Source organism: Phaseolus vulgaris, chromosome 10, assembly GCF_000499845.2.
Source record: "Phaseolus vulgaris cultivar G19833 chromosome 10, P. vulgaris v2.0, whole genome shotgun sequence".
Taxonomy (NCBI): domain Eukaryota; kingdom Viridiplantae; phylum Streptophyta; class Magnoliopsida; order Fabales; family Fabaceae; genus Phaseolus; species Phaseolus vulgaris.
Genome location: NC_023750.2, coordinates 1,710,767 through 1,734,681, shown reverse-complemented (window position 1 = coordinate 1,734,681; position 23,915 = coordinate 1,710,767). Strand labels below are relative to the sequence as shown.

The 23,915-nt window shown below is 33.4% G+C and overlaps 2 protein-coding genes and 2 long non-coding RNA genes across 6 annotated transcripts; 2 read left to right on the top strand and 2 right to left on the bottom strand.

The window, feature by feature from the left end:
• Positions 1-460: 460 nt before the first annotated feature.
• LOC137818254 (cytochrome b5-like) lies at positions 461-3,541 on the bottom strand. The gene is made up of 3 exons (XM_068621554.1): positions 3,210-3,541; positions 1,075-1,141; positions 461-962 (listed from the first exon to the last, which is right to left on the bottom strand). The coding sequence occupies exons 1-3, from the start codon at positions 3,297-3,299 to the stop codon at positions 712-714; spliced, it is 408 nt and encodes a 135-aa protein (XP_068477655.1). The 5' UTR covers positions 3,300-3,541; the 3' UTR covers positions 461-711.
• Positions 3,542-9,257: 5,716 nt separating this feature from the next.
• Positions 9,258-13,265, bottom strand: LOC137818929 (BTB/POZ domain-containing protein At5g48800). 2 transcript variants are annotated; one of them, XM_068622593.1, is made up of 5 exons: positions 13,031-13,265; positions 12,573-12,896; positions 11,242-11,308; positions 9,964-11,130; positions 9,258-9,875 (listed from the first exon to the last, which is right to left on the bottom strand). In XM_068622593.1, the coding sequence occupies exons 2-5, from the start codon at positions 12,635-12,637 to the stop codon at positions 9,342-9,344; spliced, it is 1,833 nt and encodes a 610-aa protein (XP_068478694.1). In that variant the 5' UTR covers positions 12,638-12,896; positions 13,031-13,265; the 3' UTR covers positions 9,258-9,341. The 2 variants fall into 2 exon arrangements, with proteins under 2 accessions (XP_068478694.1, XP_068478693.1); XM_068622592.1 differs by lacking the exon at positions 13,031-13,265 and having other exon boundaries at positions 12,481-12,599.
• A 2,481-nt stretch (positions 13,266-15,746) lies between these two features.
• Positions 15,747-17,290, top strand: LOC137818930 (uncharacterized). Of its 2 annotated transcripts, none has more exons than XR_011082170.1 (5): positions 15,747-15,909; positions 16,001-16,086; positions 16,338-16,643; positions 16,741-16,978; positions 17,073-17,290. It is a non-coding gene; the product is annotated as an uncharacterized lncRNA (long non-coding RNA). The 2 variants fall into 2 exon arrangements; XR_011082171.1 differs by having other exon boundaries at positions 16,327-16,643.
• Positions 17,291-17,532: 242 nt separating this feature from the next.
• Positions 17,533-19,539, top strand: LOC137819682 (uncharacterized). Its single transcript, XR_011082373.1, has 3 exons — positions 17,533-17,761; positions 17,959-18,528; positions 19,356-19,539. It is a non-coding gene; the product is annotated as an uncharacterized lncRNA (long non-coding RNA).
• Positions 19,540-23,915: the final 4,376 nt, after the last annotated feature.

The window sequence follows — 23,915 nt, the reverse complement described above, 5'->3', positions numbered from 1 at the left end:
TTAAAGTCTTAAAATCAAGATAAGTAAATTTATAAAAGGAGTGCATTTACAGTTAAAATGAAGTGAACTAAGTTTATAAGATATTTGCATTCATCACGTATAATTAACTTTTAGGAGTGAAATGTACACACCTAAAAGAATATTAAGTAGCTAGGCCATGCTGGGAAGCAACCAGATAAGAGACATGCTTGCAAAAAATGTGTTTTCTGGTTAGGATACACGCATCATCTGGCTTTTCTTGGTCAACAAAAGGCATGTTCTGCCTAATTTTGCTTCCTTTTTGGTCATTCTAAAGACCTCGCAAAAAGATGGTTTAACAATAACGATGCGAGTATTGAGATTTAGACTGTATCAGTATTAACAAAGAGTGCATTCATAGACCATGCCAAATTGCCAATGGAACTGTTCACTAAAATGAGATAGATCATAAGATTCTTCTAACTTCCATTACGGCCACAAGTTTATGATGAAAATGGAACTTAAGCATAACATTTTTTAAAAAGCAGTTTATGAGAATCACCAAAAATTAGAAGTTTGAACCGCTGAAGATACAATACTCCTTTAGCAAAATTAATGACAGAAAGATGGTGTGATATTTAACAACAAATTACATTGAAAAGGGAAAGAAGCACAATTCATATCCCACAACCGCCTATCATTGCATACATTATTGGAAAGAAGCACAATTCATGCCCTCTTGCAGTTAGAAGATTATTTTGATTTGGTGTAGAAACGAATACCGACTGCCAAACCCAAGATAAACAAGGGAACTAGAAACTGGAGGATCCTGATGATGAACTCTGGTGTCTTGTCCTGGTTATAGTGAGGTTGCTTGGGAGGAGTGTACTGAACCTTGCTGGGGATGGATGATGTATCAATGTCTCCAACATAGAACTCATCCATCATGGCTACAGCACTGGTGCTGTGACCAATATCCTCAAAATCATTAGTTGCATCCTTCCCTGCAAACATGTGTCATTTGGAGTACTATAAGGCATTTGCAGAAGTCCCACTTAGCTGAGATCATGAGGAATGATGAACAATTTAAATGCATTCAGAGACAATGTTTGATACCTGTGGAAGACAACAGAACATCATCACCACCAGGGTGGTCCTCCAAGAACTTTGTCACATTATAAACCTGTTCCACAAAGATATGGTGAGGGAGAGGAAGAGAGGCCACCTAAACAAAAGATTCCTAATCAACTAGCATATATTACATGGAAAGCTTTTAGTTTTAATTCCATCCACCAGTGGCCAGTTTGGATAAACTTTTTAAAAAACATTTTGAACAAGAAAAAAAGTATATTAAATCATAAAATGAATAAAATTTCTCTGAAGTTACAATCATTTGATGCACCTTAGCTTTCAAATGCAATGTTAGGAATCCCATTTTGAATAGGATAAGCTACTTGATGTGATGTGGTACTTAAACTTTGAAGTTCTCCCACCTAATGGATCAGTGGGTTAGGCATTAGATCTCATTTTGTGCTAAGTACTAACAATTGATGCTTTTGTTGAGAGTTGGCTATGGAAAGGGCTACCCCCGGGTCAGATAAAATGAATCAAATTCCTCTCATAAGTTACAATCACTTGATATACACCTTAACTTTTTCAAAAGCTAGTTAGTAATACCATTTTGAGTAGGATAAACTACTTGATGTGACACTTTAACTTAGAACTTCTCCCACCTAATGGATTAGTGGGTTAGGTTCTCCTTTTGTACTTAAGTGCTAACAATTGATGTTTTCTGTTGAGAGTGGCTAAGGAAAGGGCTACTACCGGATCAGTGGCAATAGAGTGAAAAGTGCCTTGGATGTCAGCCCTTAAAAAGAGTATTACAATGTTAGAAAGTGTGTAATTTATTTGACCTCTCTTTTCTTCTTACAAGTACTTGTAGAGAAGTTTATCAAATCTGAACCTAAATCTCTGCCCTGAGAAGTCTACAAATGGCACAATTTTATTCTGCCTAATATCTTAAACCTAACAGGCACATGACTCAGTACTCCGTAGCATCTCAAAATTGTCAGAAATTATTATGATCTACGAGAATGTGGACTTGAATCCCAACCATTCCGACATATTATTCCTGTGTACTTCAATGGACAAAGACACTACAGATGGAAAGAGAGAGTCATGCACAAAGACAATGTCAAGAGTCAGTAAATCCCAAAAAAAAATCCAAAGCTTTTTCTTGATGTACGATGGACAGAATGCACAACTAAAAAGAGGTAAATTACAAGTAATGTTTATGGGGAAATAGTGAAAGAATTTTCCTATTTCCAGAGTTTACAAGTTTCATACTTCATTTCAAAACAACTGTTTACTCACAAACATTGCCTTAAAGACAATGAATAACACAACATGGCATAAAAGCATTTTAAGAAACCTACAACCTAATTATGAATAACACTCTATTCACCAGATATTCCATCCAAACTCAGTTCATTTTCAGTATAATATAATCATAATAACTAGCGGTTAATGGTGATTTTAGTTACTCGAAAATTACCAAATCTTGGTTTTAGATTTACTCCCTTACTTTTGAAACCAATAGTTTTTGTTCCTGTATTTTTTTAAAAGCCTAAAAGGTAGTCACCAAAGCTAACACTTTTTCCCTGTACAGAAACTAAAGTTGGGGTATTTCAAAAAATATCAAGGCTACAACCAATGTTTTAAAAATTTGGGAAATAAAACCAAAATTTAGATATTGGACTAAAAGCACCATGAATCCTAACAAAAAACCACCAACATTTCATCATCCCAATCATGATCCAGAACAAGACATGTGCGTGCAACCTGAATATATAGTGAAATACCTACACAAGTCCAGATTAACAATTGAGAAACCGAACTTCAAAAAAACAAGTATACCATTAAGACAATTAATGTCATCAATCACAACCAGACTCAGGTACAATACAATTTATAGGTTTCTTACATCTTAGAAACGAAAAAAGAAAAAGAAAAAAACATTACAAGAAACACTTTATATGCTTCAAATCGAAACAAATCTCAGCTCTTTGACAGATCTAACAAGTTCAATCATCCAGTTAGTTTGGACAAAGAAAATAAAGTTCGCAAAGTACAATTTTGAAACAGCATCAGACAACCCAACAGAATCAATATGGTTCGGTTAAACTGAAAACACCATAATTCGTAAAGAATCAAAGAAAAAAGGGAAACCCAGAAAGCAGAAGGCAAAATACCTTGCCATGAATGACAAGCCAACAATCTTGGACATTATTGTGCTGAGAAACCTCAGCCAAAGTGAAGACCTTGCTGCGCTGACCAGCCATTGTTGAGCAGAAATTGCAGCAATACTGATGAGAGGAGAGTTGAGAGGATTTGAATAAGAGGAGAATGGAGGTAGTTGGTGAGAATGAATTGCACAACGTGGTTGGTGAGAAATTAATAGGAAACTTTGGTTGGTTGGCCACGGCTATAATCGGTTGGTAAGTGAAGGTTTTTCCTTACCAACCCACCCATACAAACTTTTCAATACGCTTGTCGAAACAATTTAGTTGAACTTTATTGACTCATAAATTTATTTAGGTCAAATTTCCTTATAAAATTGTGAATTTTACATTTGAATCTTATTTTCTATTTTCGCAATGATTTTTTAAAGAAAATAATAAATGTTTTTTATGAATTTATTTTTAATCATTTAAATTAGGCCTCATCATATGATTCTTAAATGGTGTGTCACACGTATTGAACAATGACACTCATAAAACATGTATCGGATAATGACACTCATAAGACACGTATTGAAAAAATGTCCAATTCAAAAAATATTGATTGCATTTTTGACAATTCTAGTATGATTCTAACACAATTTTAAAAAGAAAAAATGTATTAATTTTCCAAAAATTTAAATTTATTGTATAAATTTTTATTATGATTATAAAAATAAGAAAAAATTCTTTTGGACTAGTCATAAGAAATATTTTTCTGCTAAAAAAACTTAATTATACTTGTACACATAAATCTTTATTATCAATTTATATAATTTATAATTATATAATATATAAATCTGTCTATGTCCTACATTTCAATATTATATATATATACTAAAAGTCACCTTATCATATTCACAGAAATTTCAAGTAAATAGTGATTGTGGATAATATTAGACAAATAAAGTTGGTAAAATGGATAATAATAGTTCGGGTAGCGAATTATAATTTTATGGATATCTAAGCCAATTTAAAATTAGAGTTTTAATATTTATAATTTTGTATGTATATATTTTAAATTTTATTTTTGGTATGATATTTTTTATTAAAATTTAATAGTAAACTATATAAAGCTGTAGTTTATTATAAAAATAATAATTAAGATTACACATGTGATGTTTTTAATTAAATATTTTCCATATTTATTTCATTTATTCCAAAGTAAAATAGAAGTTATTTTTAAGAGTTAACCCAACATAAACCTCTAATCCGAATAAATAACCCATTATGTTTCAATATTGTTTCTCTTTCCATCTTCAAAGATTGAACTTCAAATCTTTTGTTGCGGTTGCTTAGTTGTTGGTGGTGGCTTTGAATAAATTGTGGTAAAGTAAGGTTTTATAAGGAAGGTTTTCACACCTCAAAAAATAACATCTAATTATTACAATATAAGTTTTACTGATTTCTATATAAATTTGAAGTATTTCAAAACATTCATATTACAAGATTACGACTTATAAAAATACAAACATCTACAATATAAAGTTTAAAACATCCTAAAGTCTTTTAGGACCTCCTACACCTGTATGATCATTTGCTCGTGTACATAGAACAGTCATCGCAGTACACAACACAGCAAGAAAAGCAAGGGTAAGTTAGTGAAAATGAAATTTTATAATATGCGCAATTAAATCAAAAGGGAAAACCAAATTACATGAATCAATTTTAGAAATTTTCAATCTTCTTCAAATCCCAACATAAAGCAACCACATAGATCTCACAAGGATCTACACATCCAGGATATTCAACAAACATAATAACATTCGATCATTCGATGCCTTCCGAAAGACCCGTATTAAGTAAGTCCTATTAGAGATTAACACTTGATCCAAAGATTACCAACAAAGTGATGACAACTCCTTTTATATACTTGGATATGCCGGTAGGTGGGTGTCATAAGAGAAAGGTGTTTTGAGCTGGAGTGATTGATAGACTGAAGAGAAGATTGAGTAGTGGAAAGGTAGATTCTTGTCTTTGGCGGGGAGGATTTACCTGATTAAGTCGGTATTGTCTTCTATCCCATTATTCTATCTATCTCTATTTAAAATGCATGTTGCATTGGCAAACAAGATCATGAGTATCCAAAGGAATTATGAAACAATTAGACATAAGCAATGTCTTTTTACATGGAGATTTGAAAGAAGATGTATACATGATTGCTCCTCCTGGATTGACTTCTATTCCACCAGGAAAAGTTTGTAAACTAAAAAAGGCTTTATATGGCCTTAAACAAGCCAGCAGAGAATGGTTTGCCAAACTGTCATCATTTTTGCTTTCTATGGGATATACTCAATCTATGAATGATCATTCCTTGTTCATTGATTCTTCTGAAGGATCTTTTACAGCATTATTGGTATATGTGGATGATATAATATTGGCAGGAAATGATAAAGAAGAGATTGTTCTAATCAAACAAGCCTTGAATCAGACATTCAAAATTAAAGATCTTGAGAATTTAAGATACTTTCTTGGTCTAGAAGTAGCAAGAAGTAAGACAGAAATTATGGTAAATCAAAGGAAATATGCATTGGAATTATTAACCGATGCAGGTCTTTTAGCCTGCAAACCTGCACCCACTCCTATTGATAATCATGAGAAATTCTCTTCTACTGGAAGTATTCCTTTCACAGATATTCAAGCCTACAGAAGATTGATTGGAAGACTTATGTATCTCACTAATACCCGACCTAACATAACATTTTCTGTGCAACAACTTTCTCAGTTTCTTGCTAAGCCTACAATTGTTCACTATAATGCAGCGATTATAATTCTCAGATATATCAAAGGGGCTCCAAGTGGTCTATTTTTCTCTTCCACTACTGTTCATCTCAAAGCCTTTTGTGATAGTGATTGGGGCACCTGTAGTGATTCAAGACAATCAGTGACTGGTTTTAGTGTGTATCTTAGGAATTCTCTCATATCTTGAAAATCAAAGAAGCAAGGAACAATATCAAAGAGTTCTTGTGAAGCTGAATACAGGGCAATGACCACTGTTACATGTGAAATTTAATGGCTAACTTATCTTCTTCAAGATTTCAAAGTTCCTTTCGAGCAACCATCTCTTTTATACTGTGACAATGACTTAGCAAGATACATTGCAGCAAATCTAGTATTTCACGAACGTACAAAACATATAGAAATAGATTGTCACGTGGTCAGGGAAAAATTAAAGAATGGTCTCATCCATTTGTTTCCCATTTCCACCTGACTGATATTTATACCAAAGCTTTAAGTCCTCAATCTTTTAAGAATATTTGTTCCAAACTGGGTCTCATCAATATTTGCTTTCCAGCTTGTGGCGGGGTATTAAAGGATACGGATACCAAAGTTACAGAAGGATCCTAATATTAATTGAGAGTCTTTTCTAATTATCAGTTGTTTCTCTTTATAGAGAAGAATAATTGGGTGTCTTTTCTAATTATCAGTTGCTTCTCTTTATAGAAGAAAAATAATTGAGTGTCTTTTATAATTATCAGTTATTTCTCTTTATAGAGGGGAATAACCTTTATTTTATCTTTGTGTGTTATGATTCTAGTATTTAATTATTGATTATTTCCTTCTTTAGTTAAACCCTAGAATGAGTGTACTACTTGTATATATTCAGACCATTTGTTTTGATTTGAATAATAAGAAATAAGAGATATTCATTCTCATATGTCCTTTGTTTTCAGTTTAAAAATAAAAAATAAAAAAAATGGAGATTTCATTGTATATAAGTGGGTGCAAACCTTAACCTCATTAGCCGGTTTTATGGAGTTGAGTTAGGCTTAAAGTTCACTTTGTAATAGGTGGGGTTCCGATGGAAGAAAGGTTGATTGGGCTTCTTGGAAAAAGGTATGCGAAGCTCGTGAGGATGGTGGTCTTGGGATTATGAACTTAAGGACCTTTAATTTGGCGTTACTAGGTAACTGGATATGACGTCTAGGGTCGGATAAGGGTGGTTTGTGAAAGAAGGTTATTAACTCCAAGTACGGGGGATGGAGAAGTCTGAGAGAGGGAGGGAAAGATAACAAGGATTCTCTTTGGTGGAAAGACTTGAGGGAGGTCTGGAGCTTGGAAGGTTGGGGTCAGAATTTCGAAGAAGCCATCAATTGGAAGGTGGGTACTGGGAAGGATGTTTTGTTCTGGGAAGATAATTGAGTGGGGAGAGGGGCTTTGAAGAATGCCTTCCCAAGGTTGTTTTCCTTAAGTCCGTCAAAAGCTTCTGCGGTGACAAAATTCGGGAATTGGAACAACGGAAGGTGGGAGTGGAAGTTTGTCATGGATAAAAAATCTATTTGAATGAGAGAAAGAACTAGCGAATCTACTTTATCTTGAAACACATGATAAAAGTGATTTTGAATTACTTGTTTTAAAAATATTTTAAAATAAGTTTTTCAAAATTTTTAGAAAATCATGCTTTCTCGAGGAGATTTTTTCAAAAACAATTTTCAAATAAATTTTCTGAAACACATAAAAAATTATCTTAGAACAATTCTTTCAAAAATAATTTTTGAAACAAACTTTTTGAAATGATAATGCTACTTTCGAAACAATCTTTTTAGAATGTAATTTTTCCAAAAACACATGAAATACGTTGTAAACAAGAATCAAAACATAATTTACATAACAAACTTTTCAAAACAATTTTTTTTAGAATAACTTCTTTTTCTTGTTTTTTTTATAATAACAAATGGAACAACGATGATGACACAAGAATGATAATGACAACAACAAAGACACCAACAGTTATGTGCTATGAGAGAACGTATTTTACTAGACTTCCTTTGAATTTGTTAAAAACAAAAATTATTTTCTTAAACCACCTTTAAATTAACTTTTAAAAAAGCCTTCAGTTAAAAACATACTAGTTTGTGTAGCAGTGAGATGCAGGGAGAAAAGATAACACAATTATATCCACTTTGCTAGAATATAAATAGTTAGACAATAATGATATTGAAGTTATTGGCAAATTAAGTAAATAAAGTCTATTTTACTTACTATTAGCTAAAAAATTATAGGTGGAAGCATTACATATTTAATGAGTCTCTTCTTTTAACCTAGTTTATTTTTCTTTTAACCCGATATATATATATATATATATATATATATATATATAAAAGTCAAACAAAGCTAGTGCCGTAATCCCTTTTTTTTGCAAATTGTGTAATTTCATTTGATATTTTATGAAATAGATAATATTTTTGTTCCCGTATGCCAATAAACTGCCCTTGGCCTCGATTCCGGAACGATGTGGGACTGTATTGGCATACGGGAACAAAGTTGTTACTATCAAATAGATAATATTTTTTTATTAAGTTGTACTTGTTAAGTTCGGTTATATCAAATTTCATTAAAGTTGTACTTTATATACACAAAATAAAAAAATTGTCCATTTCAAAAAATACAAATTGAATTATACCATTTGAGGAAAAAAGAAAATAATAATTTAACAGCCTTTAGAGTTATTACGAAGTGAACTTAAATACAATGAAATGTTGTCATCTCTAGTCGATGTGAGATCTTCAACACACCTCCCACGCCGAGACTGCCAATTTGTGCGTGAGACTATATATTATGGGTGGTCCGATAACGACCCGATAGCGGGTGGCCTAATAAGCCCAACAAACACTCGCTAGGATAGGCTCGGAATGACTATGATAGTATATTACAAAATGAACTTTAAGCCTAATTGAACCCCACAGAACCGGCTCATGGGGTGAGGTTTGCACCCACTTATATACAATGAAAGGCTCTAATCTCTAGTTGATGTGAGATTTCCAACCAGAGTTTTGATATAATGAGTTTAGAAATAAATATATATAATAAAGGGGAAGTTTAGAATTAAATAATATGAAAATATATTAAAATAATAGTATTAGGAGTTAGTAATGTAATTGTATAGAAATGGTGGGATGTTAATGTATCGTCCGAGGAAAAAACCGCTATAATACCCCTAAAACTCCTAAAACTGAACGTGCAAGCAAGAGGAACATCTAGTTGTAGTGACATAAAGGTGGGAAAAAAAAGGAAGAAAAGTAAACAAAAAGTGGTGAATGTGTGAGCATGAGTATAACTTACAATTGCCCCATGAGTAAGAAAATAATAGGTACACATTTTTGCCTACTCTGTGCTAGCACAGGTTCTCTCAATCACCTTTGAATCTGTTCTATGAGAATTCTTGGATGGGGAAGTTGATCCTCTAGAAGAACTATGCCCAAAAAGACTAAGCTTACCAATTTTTTTGGAGAAAGAACTCATGAATTTACGCGATCCAGACTTAGCCATGTCCCTCTTCATGCAAGCATGCTCCCTCTCAAGATCATTCAGTCTCATTCTTAGTCGAGCCAATTCAAGTTTAAGCTCACGGTTTTCGCGTCTCAGTGATGCATAGTTGTCTCTGGGAGACATTGCTGCACTCAGTGCACCACTACTTATGCGCCATGACTGGTGTATTGGCTTCGGATCATCTTCCCCAAAGGAGCAGGACAAAGAATTTCTGAGTCTTAGCTGTTCAAAATACAGAACTTGCACTATTGATTGTAGAGGAAGACGCTCGTTTTGCGCAGCGTGTGCTCCAGCTTCTTGAGAAAGCTTTTGAAAATCAATCAATCTGCATAGCTTTTTCTTGTCCAAATCTGACAAACCTTGGTGGGCCTGAAATTTCCAAAACTTAAGAATAAGAGACAATGAAGGTTGTTGTTTTGTTCACTGCAAGTAGCAAAGCAAAGACAATGAAACATACTTTTAAGTAAATATCAATTGCCCGATATAGAGCATCATGAACCGTGCGGGCATGTGCAGGCAAGGTTTCTGCAATGACCAAAAACTTGGAAAGTTTGAGGTTTGCATCTGGGGCAATTTCAGCGAGGTAGTTGTCCACTAGTTTTGACACTTTAACTAGTGCAGTTTGGGAGGGTGAACGAGGGCTGTCAGATTCAAAGAAAGATGCATCTTCTGGGTCTTCGTCACTATCATCCTGCTGAAAGAAATTTACCAAAATTCTATGAACTGTGTCAACATCAAACAAGGTATCACCTGCATGCCTGAAAGAGGGAATCAAAATATCATCAAGGGTGGCAACATCTAGCTGTGATCCAATCCTTCTTTCCAAGTCAAGTCTAGAAGCAACTGTGCAATCAAGCATCACTGCACTTCGCAGAAGCCCGAAAAGGAAATTGATTGGAACAGCAAGTTTCTCCACAGGCAAAAGGCTGACAATGGTCTCAACCACAAGCTTTTCATGCAGAGAGGATTCTGAATCAATCTTGGTCTGGCTGGATGGATTCCACAAGCTGGATTTCTTTGTCAGTTCTTTCTGTGCATAATTCACAAGGGAAGCACCAATACTCTCTGGCCGAACGCCACGGCATTTCATGGCTGATATGACTCTTTGATACATATCAATTCTGAGAACAGAAAGATCTTCTATCCACCAGTCACTATCGCATTTGGCTTGCCTACTCATGTGTAACCTGCCAGAGCTGCTATACTCTAATCTTGAGAAACTAGAGGCTATTTGTTCTGCACATGCTTTTGAAGCTATTGCATCAATGCAGCGGATAACTACTTTTAGCTCATCAGCAAGAGGAAGCAGGCTCTCACATTGTTGCAAGACTTCAACACACATTTCAAGATTCTTGCAAACTACACTCTCGAGGTATTCCTCAGCACGCGAGCCGAGGTTGTCTTTTGAAAAGTCTTCAGTCATTTCAAGGTAATCAGAGACACAACATAGCTGAGCAACATTTGTGGATGTAATCTCGAAGTTAATACCATAACAAAATTTTGCTGCCAGCTCAAAGCATTCAGCACCTCCTGGTAGATTATTAAGCACAACTCTTGAGATATCATCATCCCTGTTTTCTGCAACTATCCTCCTTATTCTTCCACTTCTGGAGACAAGAGGAAACTTCATGCAAATATAATCAAAATTAGAACAATCATTGAGGAAATTCTGCATATTCCTTGCCATATCATATTAAAATCCTCACAAAACCAAAATATATGAGAAATTACTAACCTTGTGCAATGAAAATGCTCCTCCATTCACTTCTATTGTTATATCACTTGGTACATCACGAAAAATCCTACAAAAGGTCATTGGGTGAATCATTCAATCAAAACATAAAAATGATAAATTCTCTTGGTTGACTTTGTATCATAACAACTCATACACCCCCATTCACTCATCATAATGATTTCAAAAAGCAAGGAAGATAATTGATCCTTCCTTTGCTTGGAAGGATGTAAACACTCAAAAGCATTTAGAATGAAAAAACAGAATTTTTTTCGAAATTATACATAAAAAACATATAACATCACCCTTATTCCTTGACTTACATATGCATTTCCCTTCTAACAAGAATGAATCGCATTGTTTTCTTAAAATTACAGGAAGTGGGAGATAGAATAAGGAAAAATGATACTGGATTTAGCAAAACCGACTTTTGCGACCATCATTCTAGAACAAATATTGTAACAGTTTTAAGGTGACATCATATGATTTTTTTTCAGTAAATTGCGTTAACTCCCAGAGGACCGACCCAAAAGATGAAAAGAAAAATCTTTTTAAAATGAGAACCCCGTGAACCTTTTTGCTCAATTAAGATAAAAGCATCCCCCAACAAAATTTGGTTGGTTAAATTCTCAACAGTCTTTGTTTATATGAACATTGTCAAGAGCCCTGCCTTGCTAAGAAATCTTAGAAAAGAAGGTGATCGTTCAAATGTCTGTAATTCAGGAATAAGGAAAGCAAAATATTGTAAAAACTCAACTTGTATTACTAGGTATAGAACAATAGCAATTGCTAAAGAAAAAAATTATGTTAGCCAAAACAAGATCAATTTAAACAGAAAAGGCAGTTTACAAAAATAATTCAGATCATCCAAGTAACCAAGAAGTCATACCATGCAAAAAGCACAAGGCATGATATTTCATTGATCACTTAGAAGATAATCTGCTGAACATGAGATACATTACATCATCATCATCATCTAATAAACAATATTAGAACAGATCTTTGATTATTTCTTTCCAGCAGCAAGTTCAGAAGAACCATAGAAAATCAAGTTCGGTTGCAACAGTCTCTAGCAGAATCCAAGTTAATAAACATAATTACAAGAATACATGACAAAACACAGACCACTTTTTCAACAGATCACCAACTGATAATACAAGAAAAGTTTGAACATAGGAAATAAACTACCGAGTGCATATGATACTAATAAGAATGCCAGAACATGGATAATCAGAAACTCACCCTTCAAGCAACAACTTGTCTAGGAGGAAAACAAAAGCCAAGCATGGGAAATTAAAAGCATAGAAAGAAGTATGAGAAAACATGAAACGAACCATTCATTGTATCTTTGCCTTGTACCCTTGACCAAGGATAGCTGCTGCTTGTCAGTACGATCCATAGGAAGTGAGAAAAAACAAGATAGTAAAACAGAACGGAATGTGAAAGGAAAGATAAAAGTATAGTAGTAGTGGGTTTAAGGTAGTAGTAGCAGTGAAGTGTGGAAAGAGACAGAGACCCAGTTGGAGTTGTTGCTGTTGGGGGAGTTCTTTGGCCATTTTCGTTGAACAGGTGGTGCTCATTGCATAGATTGCAATTGTCCAAAGTAATGGGCCTGTGTTGTGGGTCACAGCTTGCTTTACGTGACTCATTTCTCTTTACTTCATTTATATATATATATATATATATATATATATATATAAATGAACAAAAATGAAAACATACATGTTATATATGTTAATCATGGTAAAACATTTCAGTTAAATCAATTAAATCATCACTACAAAAAAATTACCATTTTCTTCCCTGTTGATATGACCCTCAATTAGTTACAAAATTTTGAAGTTAGGTGGAAGAGAAAGTCAATGATTGTGCGTGAGAGACACAAGTATTTTTTATTGTTCGGTGCTTTATCATTTTTCTTGGTCTTTTTTGAGGCTGTTAAAGTGGTGCAAAAGGGTAAGAGGGGTGGTAGTAGTTGTTCCTTTAAGAAAGAGGTTTTGTGAGAAAAGTAAAAAGTGTTGATCAGAGAAACAGGAACGAAAGTGGGAACAAAAGTTGTTAAACAGGTTTTGACAATTTTGTCATGTCACTCTTTTTGTCCCCTTTACTCCAAATTTCATCATTTCTTTCCCTCAGCAAATTATGCTTCACACCAAGCTTTTGAATATTTCTTTATTTGAATCTTATGGTAGTGCCATGTAACTAAATAATGCACATTGCTTTTGCGCAGATTTTATGGACTCCTTTGATGATGGTTAGTCTCATACAAAACTTTGTCTTATTTTCTTTTCAAGGCATACTATAATATTTATTGTTTACGTGAATATAATATCTTGTATTCACTTCATACAAGTTTTCCTTTAAGATAATGTTCAGAAACCCTTCAATTATTGTACAAATACATGGTAAGATACAGTTTTCATGGAAGCTTCAGTAGTATCAATGTTTATTTCTTTGTTCTTTCCTTTTCTCACTTAATTTTGTAAATTTACAAAGCACAGTCTTTATTTTCTTTAAAGTAAATATTAATAAAATCTTTAGCATCTACGTATATAAAAGAGAAGACAAACTTTTGGACTAACTTTGCAACGTTAAAGTTTATTTCCTTCCTTTCGGGAGACATTTATATAAGAAAAAAGTTTTAGTTTCTCAAGAATTTGAAAATGGAAATGTCAAGATTTTGAGTTGGTTTGCATAAAAGTCGTTAATATATATATATATATATATATATATATATATAAAAAAAGTAAGTGTAAAGTCATTTTATAAATTAATTTTGTAAGATTGAATTAAGTATAAAGTTTTTTTTATGACATTATATTTTATCCTAGCAATGTTTTTTAAACTTATCATGTTATTTTGACATTAATAAATTGCAACACACAAGGTTAGAATCATCTGAATTAGAAACAACTTATTAATGAGTAATCATTACTAAATAGAAGACATATTAAAGGTATTAATGACGAAACCACAAGCCCATTAATACACATACAGGTTTCTCAAAATGACTCGACAGATAGCATCTGACATATACACATTAAGTGATCCATGTTACTACTTTTTCGTCCACATTGTTATCAAAAGTGAAATTGTTACCTTGGTTTCAAACTTTCTCAAAGAAATACCTAACATGACGCTCAAACTTTTCTTTACACATTCACTCTCTTGAAAGAAAACTTTGAAACTTTGAAATATGTTTTTCCTTTAATCCCTCTCTGAAACCCTAATGAAAGAAGACAAATGGCTCCCAAGAGATCGCTCAGTTAAATCTATCAATCTCCAACTCTGGTGAGGCGACGTTGATATTTTCAGAACCACAACTCATTCCAGGAAAACATCTCAACTTTGAAAATCTGGAATGTGGTGTCTATCCTCTAGATAAAGTGTTTGGTCTAGTAGGATGGGTAAAGTTTCTTGCCCTAAGAAATTTCTAGAACTATGAGATGAACAATTGGTTTTGGGGCAATGCATAACATGTAAGTGACAAGTGCTTCTTCCAAATTTTATGCAAAACTTTCTAGGCAAATTATGTTCCCAAATTTTTTTCCACAACTTGCTAACATGATATGTAATACAATCGTAAAAACTTTGGAACAAATTGCATGTTGAATTAATTGAAACAATTTAAACAACGAAAGGAAACACAAAGTTTCGCTCAAGATTTTTCTGCACTTAACATCCAGACTTTTGCGATTTCTCATTTTTTTTTCTATTTTGATTATGGACGCGCCTTTTTAACACATGTTTATTAACATATTGAAATTCTCAAATCCAAAATTTCATGCAATTTCAACGCGTATTCAACTCATAATAATATTTTTAACCTAGCACACAAACTTGCAAAATTCTGGCAGCAAGAAAAAACTTATGCAATCCGGATTTGCATTCAAATGTAAATCTTCCTCTTCATTGTTCTATTTTGAATATCTTCTATGGATGATAAATGATATTGTAGAAATTTTGAAAGAGATGAAAATTATCATGGTGAATCTAAGTGATATTCGACTAACAGTTAATTTCTAGAGTGAGGTTGTGCCAACACTACTAGGAGGAGTCTATAAAATTGTCTAGCAAGAAGACAACTCTAGAGAGAACTTTGAACAAGTATAAGTGTCTCAAAATTTGGACAACATTTCATTAATCAAATAAAAGTTAAAAGTCATGTACAAGAGATTCCTATTTATAGGAGAAAGTCTCTCAAAATCTTTCAAATGAGACTATGACAAATGTCACCACCTTATTTATGCAAATCCTTTCCATTGGGAGACACTACAAAAAATTATGTAAATAATGACAGTTTTAATATGTCAGTTATTAAAAACCGTCATAATTAACAGTATAATATGACATTTAAATAACCGTCACATTTCATATTTAAAATATGACATTTTCAACTGTCATTTTATACAACGTGCCTTATTTTTACTTTCACGTTTTTCTCCCTCCATCAGATTTACTTTAATTTTCCCCCTAAAAAAATTCATTTCCCACGCTTGTTCAGAGTTTCAATTTTTCAAAACCCGTTGATATCCTCTTCCCAAAATCTTTTGCTTCTTCCTCATTCCAAATCTCTAAATTTCTTTCTTCGTTTAACTAAGTCCTTACCTGCTTCACCATAACCCATTTTTCGTCAACCTCTTCTCACGCGCCACATCAATGCTCAACCAGGTCTTTGTTCTCTCCCTTTATTCCCAATTGAATTACACGATTCTATTTTTGTACAATTCAATTTCATTTCGTTTGTTCTTATTCCAATCAGGCACTTCTTCCGTCAAAAAGAGGATCGAAGATGTCGTGCGAATTGCTAACGACCACGAGCGAGAGGAGATTCAGACCTATCTCAAGGTATCTTAGATTTTTTTCCTTGCATTCAACGATATCAATCAAATCCATTTATATAAGATATCAACTTTTAAATGAACACATACATATGTGGAAGCTGTTAATTTTTACAGTGATTGAGAAAATACCATAGGCAAAAAATTTTGGTCACTTGAAGTCTTTGCATTAGCTATGTCTTGATTCAATTCTTCCACCTTTTGCTTTAACTCTTGGATATACTCTGACGCTTCTATTATGATTGAGGTTTTGTTTAGCTGCCACCACCCATCAAAAGAACCAGAACTATCTGGTAATTCACCATCTCAAAGCACACCATGTAATTGATAACAAGTATGTGCTTCAATCGAAATAATCATAACAAACGCATTACATAGAAGACAATGCAGATAGCACAAACTGTGTGGAAGATTAAGTAACTAAGGTATTGAAGAATCCTTGGTATTCAACAACAGATAAAGAATGGAGGTTGTCCCTTTAATTCTTTATTTTCTTGCAGGATGGAAAAATAGATGCAGAGGTCAAGCTCACAGGAATTCTCTGCTTAGGAGAATTACAACCAGGTGAAGTTCTGGCTTTGCATAGATTTAGTTCTGGCTTTAATATACATAATCTGGTACATGTTCCATAGCACTGAATATATGTGGTATTGAGTTGTAGGGTCAAACCAGAGGTAGATTCTCTGTTCTCTGTCACCTTTGCCTCTTGTGAACACATTTGTTCTGGCTTTAATTGGAGATTTAGATGGAAAATCATGGTTAGCAACTATGGATTTGTATTGTACTTCTCAGAGTGTGATCAAACCTTGTAAGCCTATGAACTTAGTTCGTTCATATGCTTCAGTTGTGCGGTTGAATGGTGGAATTTATGTTTTTGGTGGTGGAAATGGTTATATTTGGTATGACACAAGTATGAGTAGCTGTGCTTTTCAATTAGTTATATTTTGGAATGAGATGAAGTTTTGACAACCCTTTTATCTTCTATCTGTGCAGTTGAATCATACAACCCTGTTCATGATAACTGGACCATGCACCCTTCTTTGAACCAGAAGAAAGGAAGCTTGTCTGGTACTGCTTTAGATTGAAAAAAATTTGTTGTCGGTGGCGGCAATGGAGTTGATTGCTTTTCAGATGTTGAGATGCTTGATTTAGATAATTGAGGGTGGATCCCTACACGCTCAATGCTAAAAAAGGTAAAATGGACAATTAAATGGTCAATATCATGTGACTTCATCAACAATACTGGATTTCACTCTTATTTGTAAGATTTAATTACCTAATTCATCATAATCAAGGAAAGTGGTTAATTTTGTTGATATCATAAGTTTGTCCTAATATCGTTGTTTTGAGAGACAACATATGGTGCTTATGATACCCCCTATCATTTTTTACCTTTTAGCAGTACTGCCAAAATGGACAGACTATAATCTATACAAATTATTTTGCTAAGCATCCCTTTGATGGTTTATTTTAGCACTCCATGACCCCTTTCTTTCACTTTTTGTTGCAATTGTATATTGCGGGCGTATTAATTTTTGTGAATATTAACTGCAAACAATGACAACTTTCATGCCGCCTCCACCAGCACTACATTTCTTGTATTTCATCCTCAAGACAACAATATTATTGCCATTGGCATGGATGACTCTTCCATACAAATCTATAATGTTCGAGTGGATGAGGTAGTATTCAATTCATAATAAAGATTATAGCTGTCGGTTAAGTTTCATAAATTAGTGAATTTTAAAAATTGATATTAGCCTCTCCTCCCCCCTCCCACTCACTTTGCATAAAGATATCAGTTTTGGTTTCATGCATTGTTAGTATTTTTTAAAAAATGGCATTTACCTTTTTTCTTGTTTAATTTGTTTTCATCTAGGTCAAAACCAAGCTAAAAGTTCATCAAGAAGAGAATCACTGGTCTTTTTATTTGTATCCATTGTTTTGGTAGTGAAAAAGGATTTATTCTTTAAATACAAGAGAGAAGTATCAGTTAGTAGCTGGTTATTGAAGACATGTCAACAGTATTCAATTTATAGTTAAACAATCCCATTAAGTAAATCTTTAAACACTATTTTCTCTTTATATTCAGACATTAGTTAGTACATATTTTATTCCATTTCACGAAACTTTATTGTCAGCACACTCTAATGCTCTAATGAAAGGAAATGCTAGATCAGAAGCAGAGTTTTTTAGCAAATAGATCTTATCAGGGGCTAATATATGCCCAGTGATAACGCCTCCCCAGAGCCATACCTCATTGCAAGAAGAGGAAGAGCATCTGGGTATGAGGATGAGAAGAACAAATAGACATAAACTGTGATTTTTGCTTTAGACTAACAAGTATTTGGTTCTTGTCTCTAAAAGCATAGTGAATAGTGAGTGGAGCAGGTCATTGGTTGGTAAGTTTGGCAAACAAGCCTGCTCCATGGTACGATGGAAATTGCAGGTGTCCTTTTCACCTTTGTCAGTTTTGGATATGTTAAATTTGTATGTCTTCCAAAATTTATTAAGGTTTATTCATTTTTAATTAAGAGTTAAGGTTCTTAGTTGATAACAAAGTTGTTGCATAAGCAGTAGGATTTGAAGAAAATTTACAGATTGCAGACAAATATAAAAAGAACAACTTAGATTAACACCTAGAAATCTGAGATTAAATTTAAAGAAATCCAGTACTACATCAAACTAATTTATTTGGATTTAGATGTAGATCCTCTTAAATTATTAAATCATGTGATGTGATATGGTAATATCAAAAAAAAAAAAAAGTTTATTTCTTTATTAAATTTAGTTAGTGAATTAATACTTAATGACTTTTCATTTAATAAACTATATTTTTTTTCTCCTCAACATAAAGCTATCAAATCATTCAACAATATATGAAAATATTATAATTGAATTGATTGAACGTATGATAGGGTGATTTAATTTTGGCAAATAAGCATGATGTGAGTTCATTATGGATCATGGATTGAACAAGTGACTTAACAAGAACCACTTTTCCCATATAGGAATATCCTACCTTGCATTGAATTTGCATTAACTTTTGATTAATTCAAACTCCTGGGCAAAAAAAAATGGTCTGTATTAATACCACAAATATTGGTACTCTAACACGTACTACGAAGGTCACAACCTACTTTATCTCTTTAAATTATATAAATGGTATGGCATGAGTTTTATTTAAAAATAAATTTTAAATGAATAAAAAATAAAAGTCTATATTTATATTATAAATATTTATTGATGAACTGATGTTGAAATTATTTATTTCAGGCATCAAATTATGGAAGTGGTGTTCCATCACCTAATCAAGTAATATGATCAAGTGTTGGAAGCAAAATTGATTAGGGATGTGTGTTTTAATTTTTAACTTGATTAGAAATGTATGAACTTTTGAACAATTATGTGTTGTAATTTTAAATTTGATTAGGAATGTATGAACTTTTTCTGTTTTAATTTTCAATTATATATAAAATTTTGAACATGTATGCTTTAATTTTCAATGAAATGAATTGAATGATTATAACTTTATACATTATTTTATTTTATTATGTAAAATTGGTGGTTAAATATTATAATTGTATAAATTAGATTATAAAAAATATTATAAAAAATTGGTGGTTAAATTTTATTTATTCAGAATTAAAATTACGTCAGTTAAAAATGTCACTACTTACGTATATTATGGCGCCAAAATCTTCTTCAATGAATGTAAATTGCGACAGTTATAACTCACACTACTTACATATAAAAACCGCCACTATTTACACTATGTTTAAAGTGACGGGTGTTGCGGCGGGTAGCGTAAAACCGCCACATTAAACTTTGTGGCGGCCAGTTCTATGGCGGTTTGGGAAACCGCCACAACCGTATATTGTGACGGTTATAAACGCCAGTTTATACAAAAATAACCGCCACAATATACACTTTTTTTTGTAGTGAGAGTGAAAAGTGGCATGCCTTCATTGGAGTAAAATCCTCTCCATTCGGAGAGGACATGTGGACACGGTTTTACTATTTTACACCCTACCTTATTTTCTATTTACACCCTACTCTACTTGGGCCCAAAATACAAGGTTCAATACTTCCTAACTACTCTATACAGTTTTTACAAGACTAAAAAGAAGAAAAAAGACTTTACAATCTCTTCAATAAGGCTTAATATTTGTCTATCTTCTTAACCGAAAGTTTTGAGGTTGGATGGTTTTCATCCAAACCTAAAGATTCCAAAAATTGAACAAGACTTCCATACAAAAAGAGTATTGATGTATTAAGAAACTTACTACTGAACTATTAGTAAGTCATGAACTCACTTAAAAAATAAGAAAAACGTAGAAAAGCTAAACACAAAAATTTCATTGAAACATTTTATCAAACAACTTCTATGTTTTCAGCTAGACATTTTATGAAACAACTTATAAGCTAAGTAAAACTCATGAAGATAATTATGAATTAACATGACGTTGAACATGACATGAACTGATCATAAAATGAAAATCAACATCTAATATCAACTTTTAATTGATTAAAACTTAAAGAAAGACTTGAACAAAACAAATTCAACATGCATGCAATGGAGAACCTAACTGACTCGGTTCAAGGAATTTGAGTGGTCTAAATTGATTAAATGCATTGAAATCCTATTTTATTTAGTAGATTAAATTCAAAACATGTAAGAATTTCAAAAAACAAACAGATACAATTAGAACACAAGGATTTTAAATTTTTGACCAAAGAACACTTAGCTTTGGTGTTGAATCATGGCTCTGATGACCAATTGATGGATAACTCCTTTGCTCCATGCTTGTTCTCCGATAGAAATGTAGGAATGAATGAGAAAATGTAGTGGAATTGGAATGTTTTGGAAGAATATTGAAATAATGTTGAAGAGGTTAGGCCAAACTTATGCAAATTCCCTAGACTAATTCACTCTCAAAGTGTTAGCAAAGGATTGAGACTTTTGGAAAGAAAAGCTTAAACAATTTTGATAGAAATCCAATACTCGTCAAGTTTGCATTTTATGTAGACATGCTGCCTATTTATATAGTAAGAAAGCTTGCAAGCCAAGCTTCTAACCCTAAAATGTAAGAGAAGCTAGGGTTAGAAACCCTAACTTGATGCCCAAGTCTCATAACCCTAGCTTGGAGTACAAACTTATCATATGATTAGGGTTAAGTGTGTTGCTTCTCATCCTATGTCATGGTTTGAAACAAGCCCCTCCTCTGTGACTTTGACACAAAACCCTACTCTAATCATCCCATAATTATAAAAACTCAGGAATATCCTATACTACTCTATACATGTGTGTACAAGGCTTAAAAGAACGAAATTTATTCTTTCCTGCATCCTCTACTTCATTCTTTTTAGCTTGAATTGGTGGTGTTTAGATATACCTCCATCAAGTGTTCTAAACCTTTGTGAGTTGTTAATCTCAATGGGAGATTAAGAAGATGTTACCTGGAGAGGTTTGTCAACTCACGTAACCTGCAGAGCTTTGTTAACTCAATATAACTTGGAAAGATTTGTCAACTCGTTGTAATCAAGTGATTTTATTAGTGGAACCTCCTAAGTGGTTGCTTAAGAGAGAATTGTATGTAGCTTAGGATTTGGGGTAAATCAGTATAAAATATGTTTACTGTTTTACTTTATGCTCGCTAGATGATTCCACTACACAATATGTTAGATGGTCTGCTAGAGAATTTATTTTTACCCATTGTTAAAAGATTCTAAGGCTCCATTCAAACCTTTCTGGAGCTAGTTGTTCTTAGACTAAGATTCAATAAAAAAATAAATAAAGTGAAGAACAAAGAACTAAAAACACTTATTCCCCCCTTTTTTTGACACCATAAAAAAGAGATCCTAGAAAAGATGAATCATGACTACTGCGGGGGGTGAAGGTGGTTGTAGAGATGGTTGAGGAGGGGTAAAAGGTATTTTGAGTTGATTGAGGATTTTGAGGAAGGAGTTTTGAATCTGTGTACTTTGGACTTTGAACTTAATGTCCTTAGATATTTTCTAGGAAGGTGGGATGAAGAACATATGATTCTTTAAAAACGGTTGAATCATAATGTTTCCAATTTGTAATAGATTGTCTATAACTGCATTTTACTTGTTAAATGATGGAGAGAGATGACTCAACTTTTGATTCATAGGGCATAGTTTTAGATAACCATTTGGCTTACTTGTTTTGACCAACCTAGAGGTGGCTAGGTAGGGTTTGGTTAGGCTAGGGAGCCTAGGAAGGTTTTACGGATAAATTGGTTGCGACTATGTTGGAGGGTCTAACATGACAATGGCATCATTTGGAAGACTAAGGTATTTTGGTGAAGATTGGAAGGTTGAGGAAGGTTGAAGTGCCCATGTGTTGCAAGTTATGGTTTCGTAGGATGAGAAGGTATGTGAGTTAGGTTTCTATGAATTATGAAGTTCAAGTTTAGGTTTATAATCTTTGTTCTATGGAAGGTCTAAAAGAGGCTAAGTGATTAAGGTGGAAGGTGTTGATTATGTTGGAAAGGTGTTAAAGTCCATAGATGGTGGGGAGGTAGGCACTTCAAGAGAAGAAATTATCAAGTCAAGGCTTTGATTACCTTAGACCTGATGGGTGTTGGGTGAGGAATTGATGGAGGTCAATCCAAGCCACTAGAACATCCATGTTAAGAAGAGAGAAAACAACGTTTCAGAAGATATTTTCTAAAGATTTCTTCTTCTTTAGTCTTGTAAAATTGTATAGAGTAGTTAGAATTTATTTTCAGTCTTTATATTTTGGATTCTGATTAGAATAGGATTTTGGGCCTTGTATTCTAGGTCAAATTAATCTAGGATTTTGTGCCTTAAAAGGCCAAGAGGAGACGCTTACATGGAACTCACACGACGCCATCTAAGATGCCAAGTAAGCACCTAGTCCTTCCCTTCTTCAAAAATGACTAATGAAGTTCCTGCATGTCACATGCTTCTCCTTGGGCGCCACTTGTCATGACTCTTCAACATCCTTTTTCCACTTGGCTTCATATGAATGGAGAACTTCTTAAAGACTAGGATTGCCACATGGCAACCTACTAATGGAGAGGATTTTAGAAGATTCACTAGTCACTTTATGAGTCACAAGAACTATAAATAAATGTGCTTGTCTTGTAAATAATTTAGACTATGAATTGAGTATTGAATTGCTGCCAAGATTGATTTTGCATTCCTCTCTTAGTCTGTCTTATCTCTTGCTCTCACACTCTTAGTTTGCGAAGCTTAGAAACTTGCTAGAAGGTTGGTCTAACCTCCTTCCTAGCATTATTCTCCTACCCATTTTCCAAAGTTTTACCCATTTTTTATCCTTTCATTTCACTGCCATCATCTTTTCCATCCAAAAATCACTTTCAGTCGAAGAAATTTTCAAGGAGCCAAGGAGAACTCCATCAGAAATGTTGTGTAAAGGTTGTGCTTACTGTTGAGTAAATAACAAAGTATGAACAATAACAAAAGTAACGAGAGATCAACACATAAGAATTTATCTTGGTTCACCCAAACTATTACACTCCTCCTACTTAGGTTATCTTTTGTGGCTACCTTATTTATCATTACTCTCCATGTAAGGTGTTATGCAAATGGGATAACCTTCAAACTCCATAATGAAGTAAAATAGTCTTACTCTCCAATAGTGTTGGCATTCAGTTTCGTATATGTCATTTTTACCATGTATGTGTCATCATTTTCATCCATCCACGCCCACGAGTTCCACTATCCCTCTTCACCTGGACTTGTGAGCTTAAAAAATATGCTTGAATTTTTTCCTGTTCAAACTAATCTCTCCTCCAATTTATACTCCACTCCCACAAGTTACCA

What these genes read in the sequence shown, in the direction of transcription:
- LOC137818254 (XM_068621554.1), bottom strand. Translation starts at nt 3,299, where the DNA reads ATGGCTGGTCAGCGCAGCAAGGTCTTCACTTTGGCTGAGGTTTCTCAG. An exon ending in GGCTTGTCATTCATGGCAAG is followed by an intron (nt 1,142 to 3,209) that starts GTATTTTGCCTT and finishes TTTGTGGAACAG; the next exon opens with GTTTATAATGTGACAAAGTT. An exon ending in TGTTCTGTTGTCTTCCACAG is followed by an intron (nt 963 to 1,074) that starts GTATCAAACATT and finishes ACATGTTTGCAG; the next exon opens with GGAAGGATGCAACTAATGAT.
- LOC137818929 (XM_068622592.1), bottom strand. Translation starts at nt 12,575, where the DNA reads ATGGTTCGTTTCATGTTTTCTCATACTTCTTTCTATGCTTTTAATTTC. An exon ending in GACAAGTTGTTGCTTGAAGG is followed by an intron (nt 11,309 to 12,480) that starts GTGAGTTTCTGA and finishes GACCTTTTGTAG; the next exon opens with GATTTTTCGTGATGTACCAA. An exon ending in CAATTGATATTTACTTAAAA is followed by an intron (nt 9,876 to 9,963) that starts GTATGTTTCATT and finishes TGGAAATTTCAG; the next exon opens with GCCCACCAAGGTTTGTCAGA.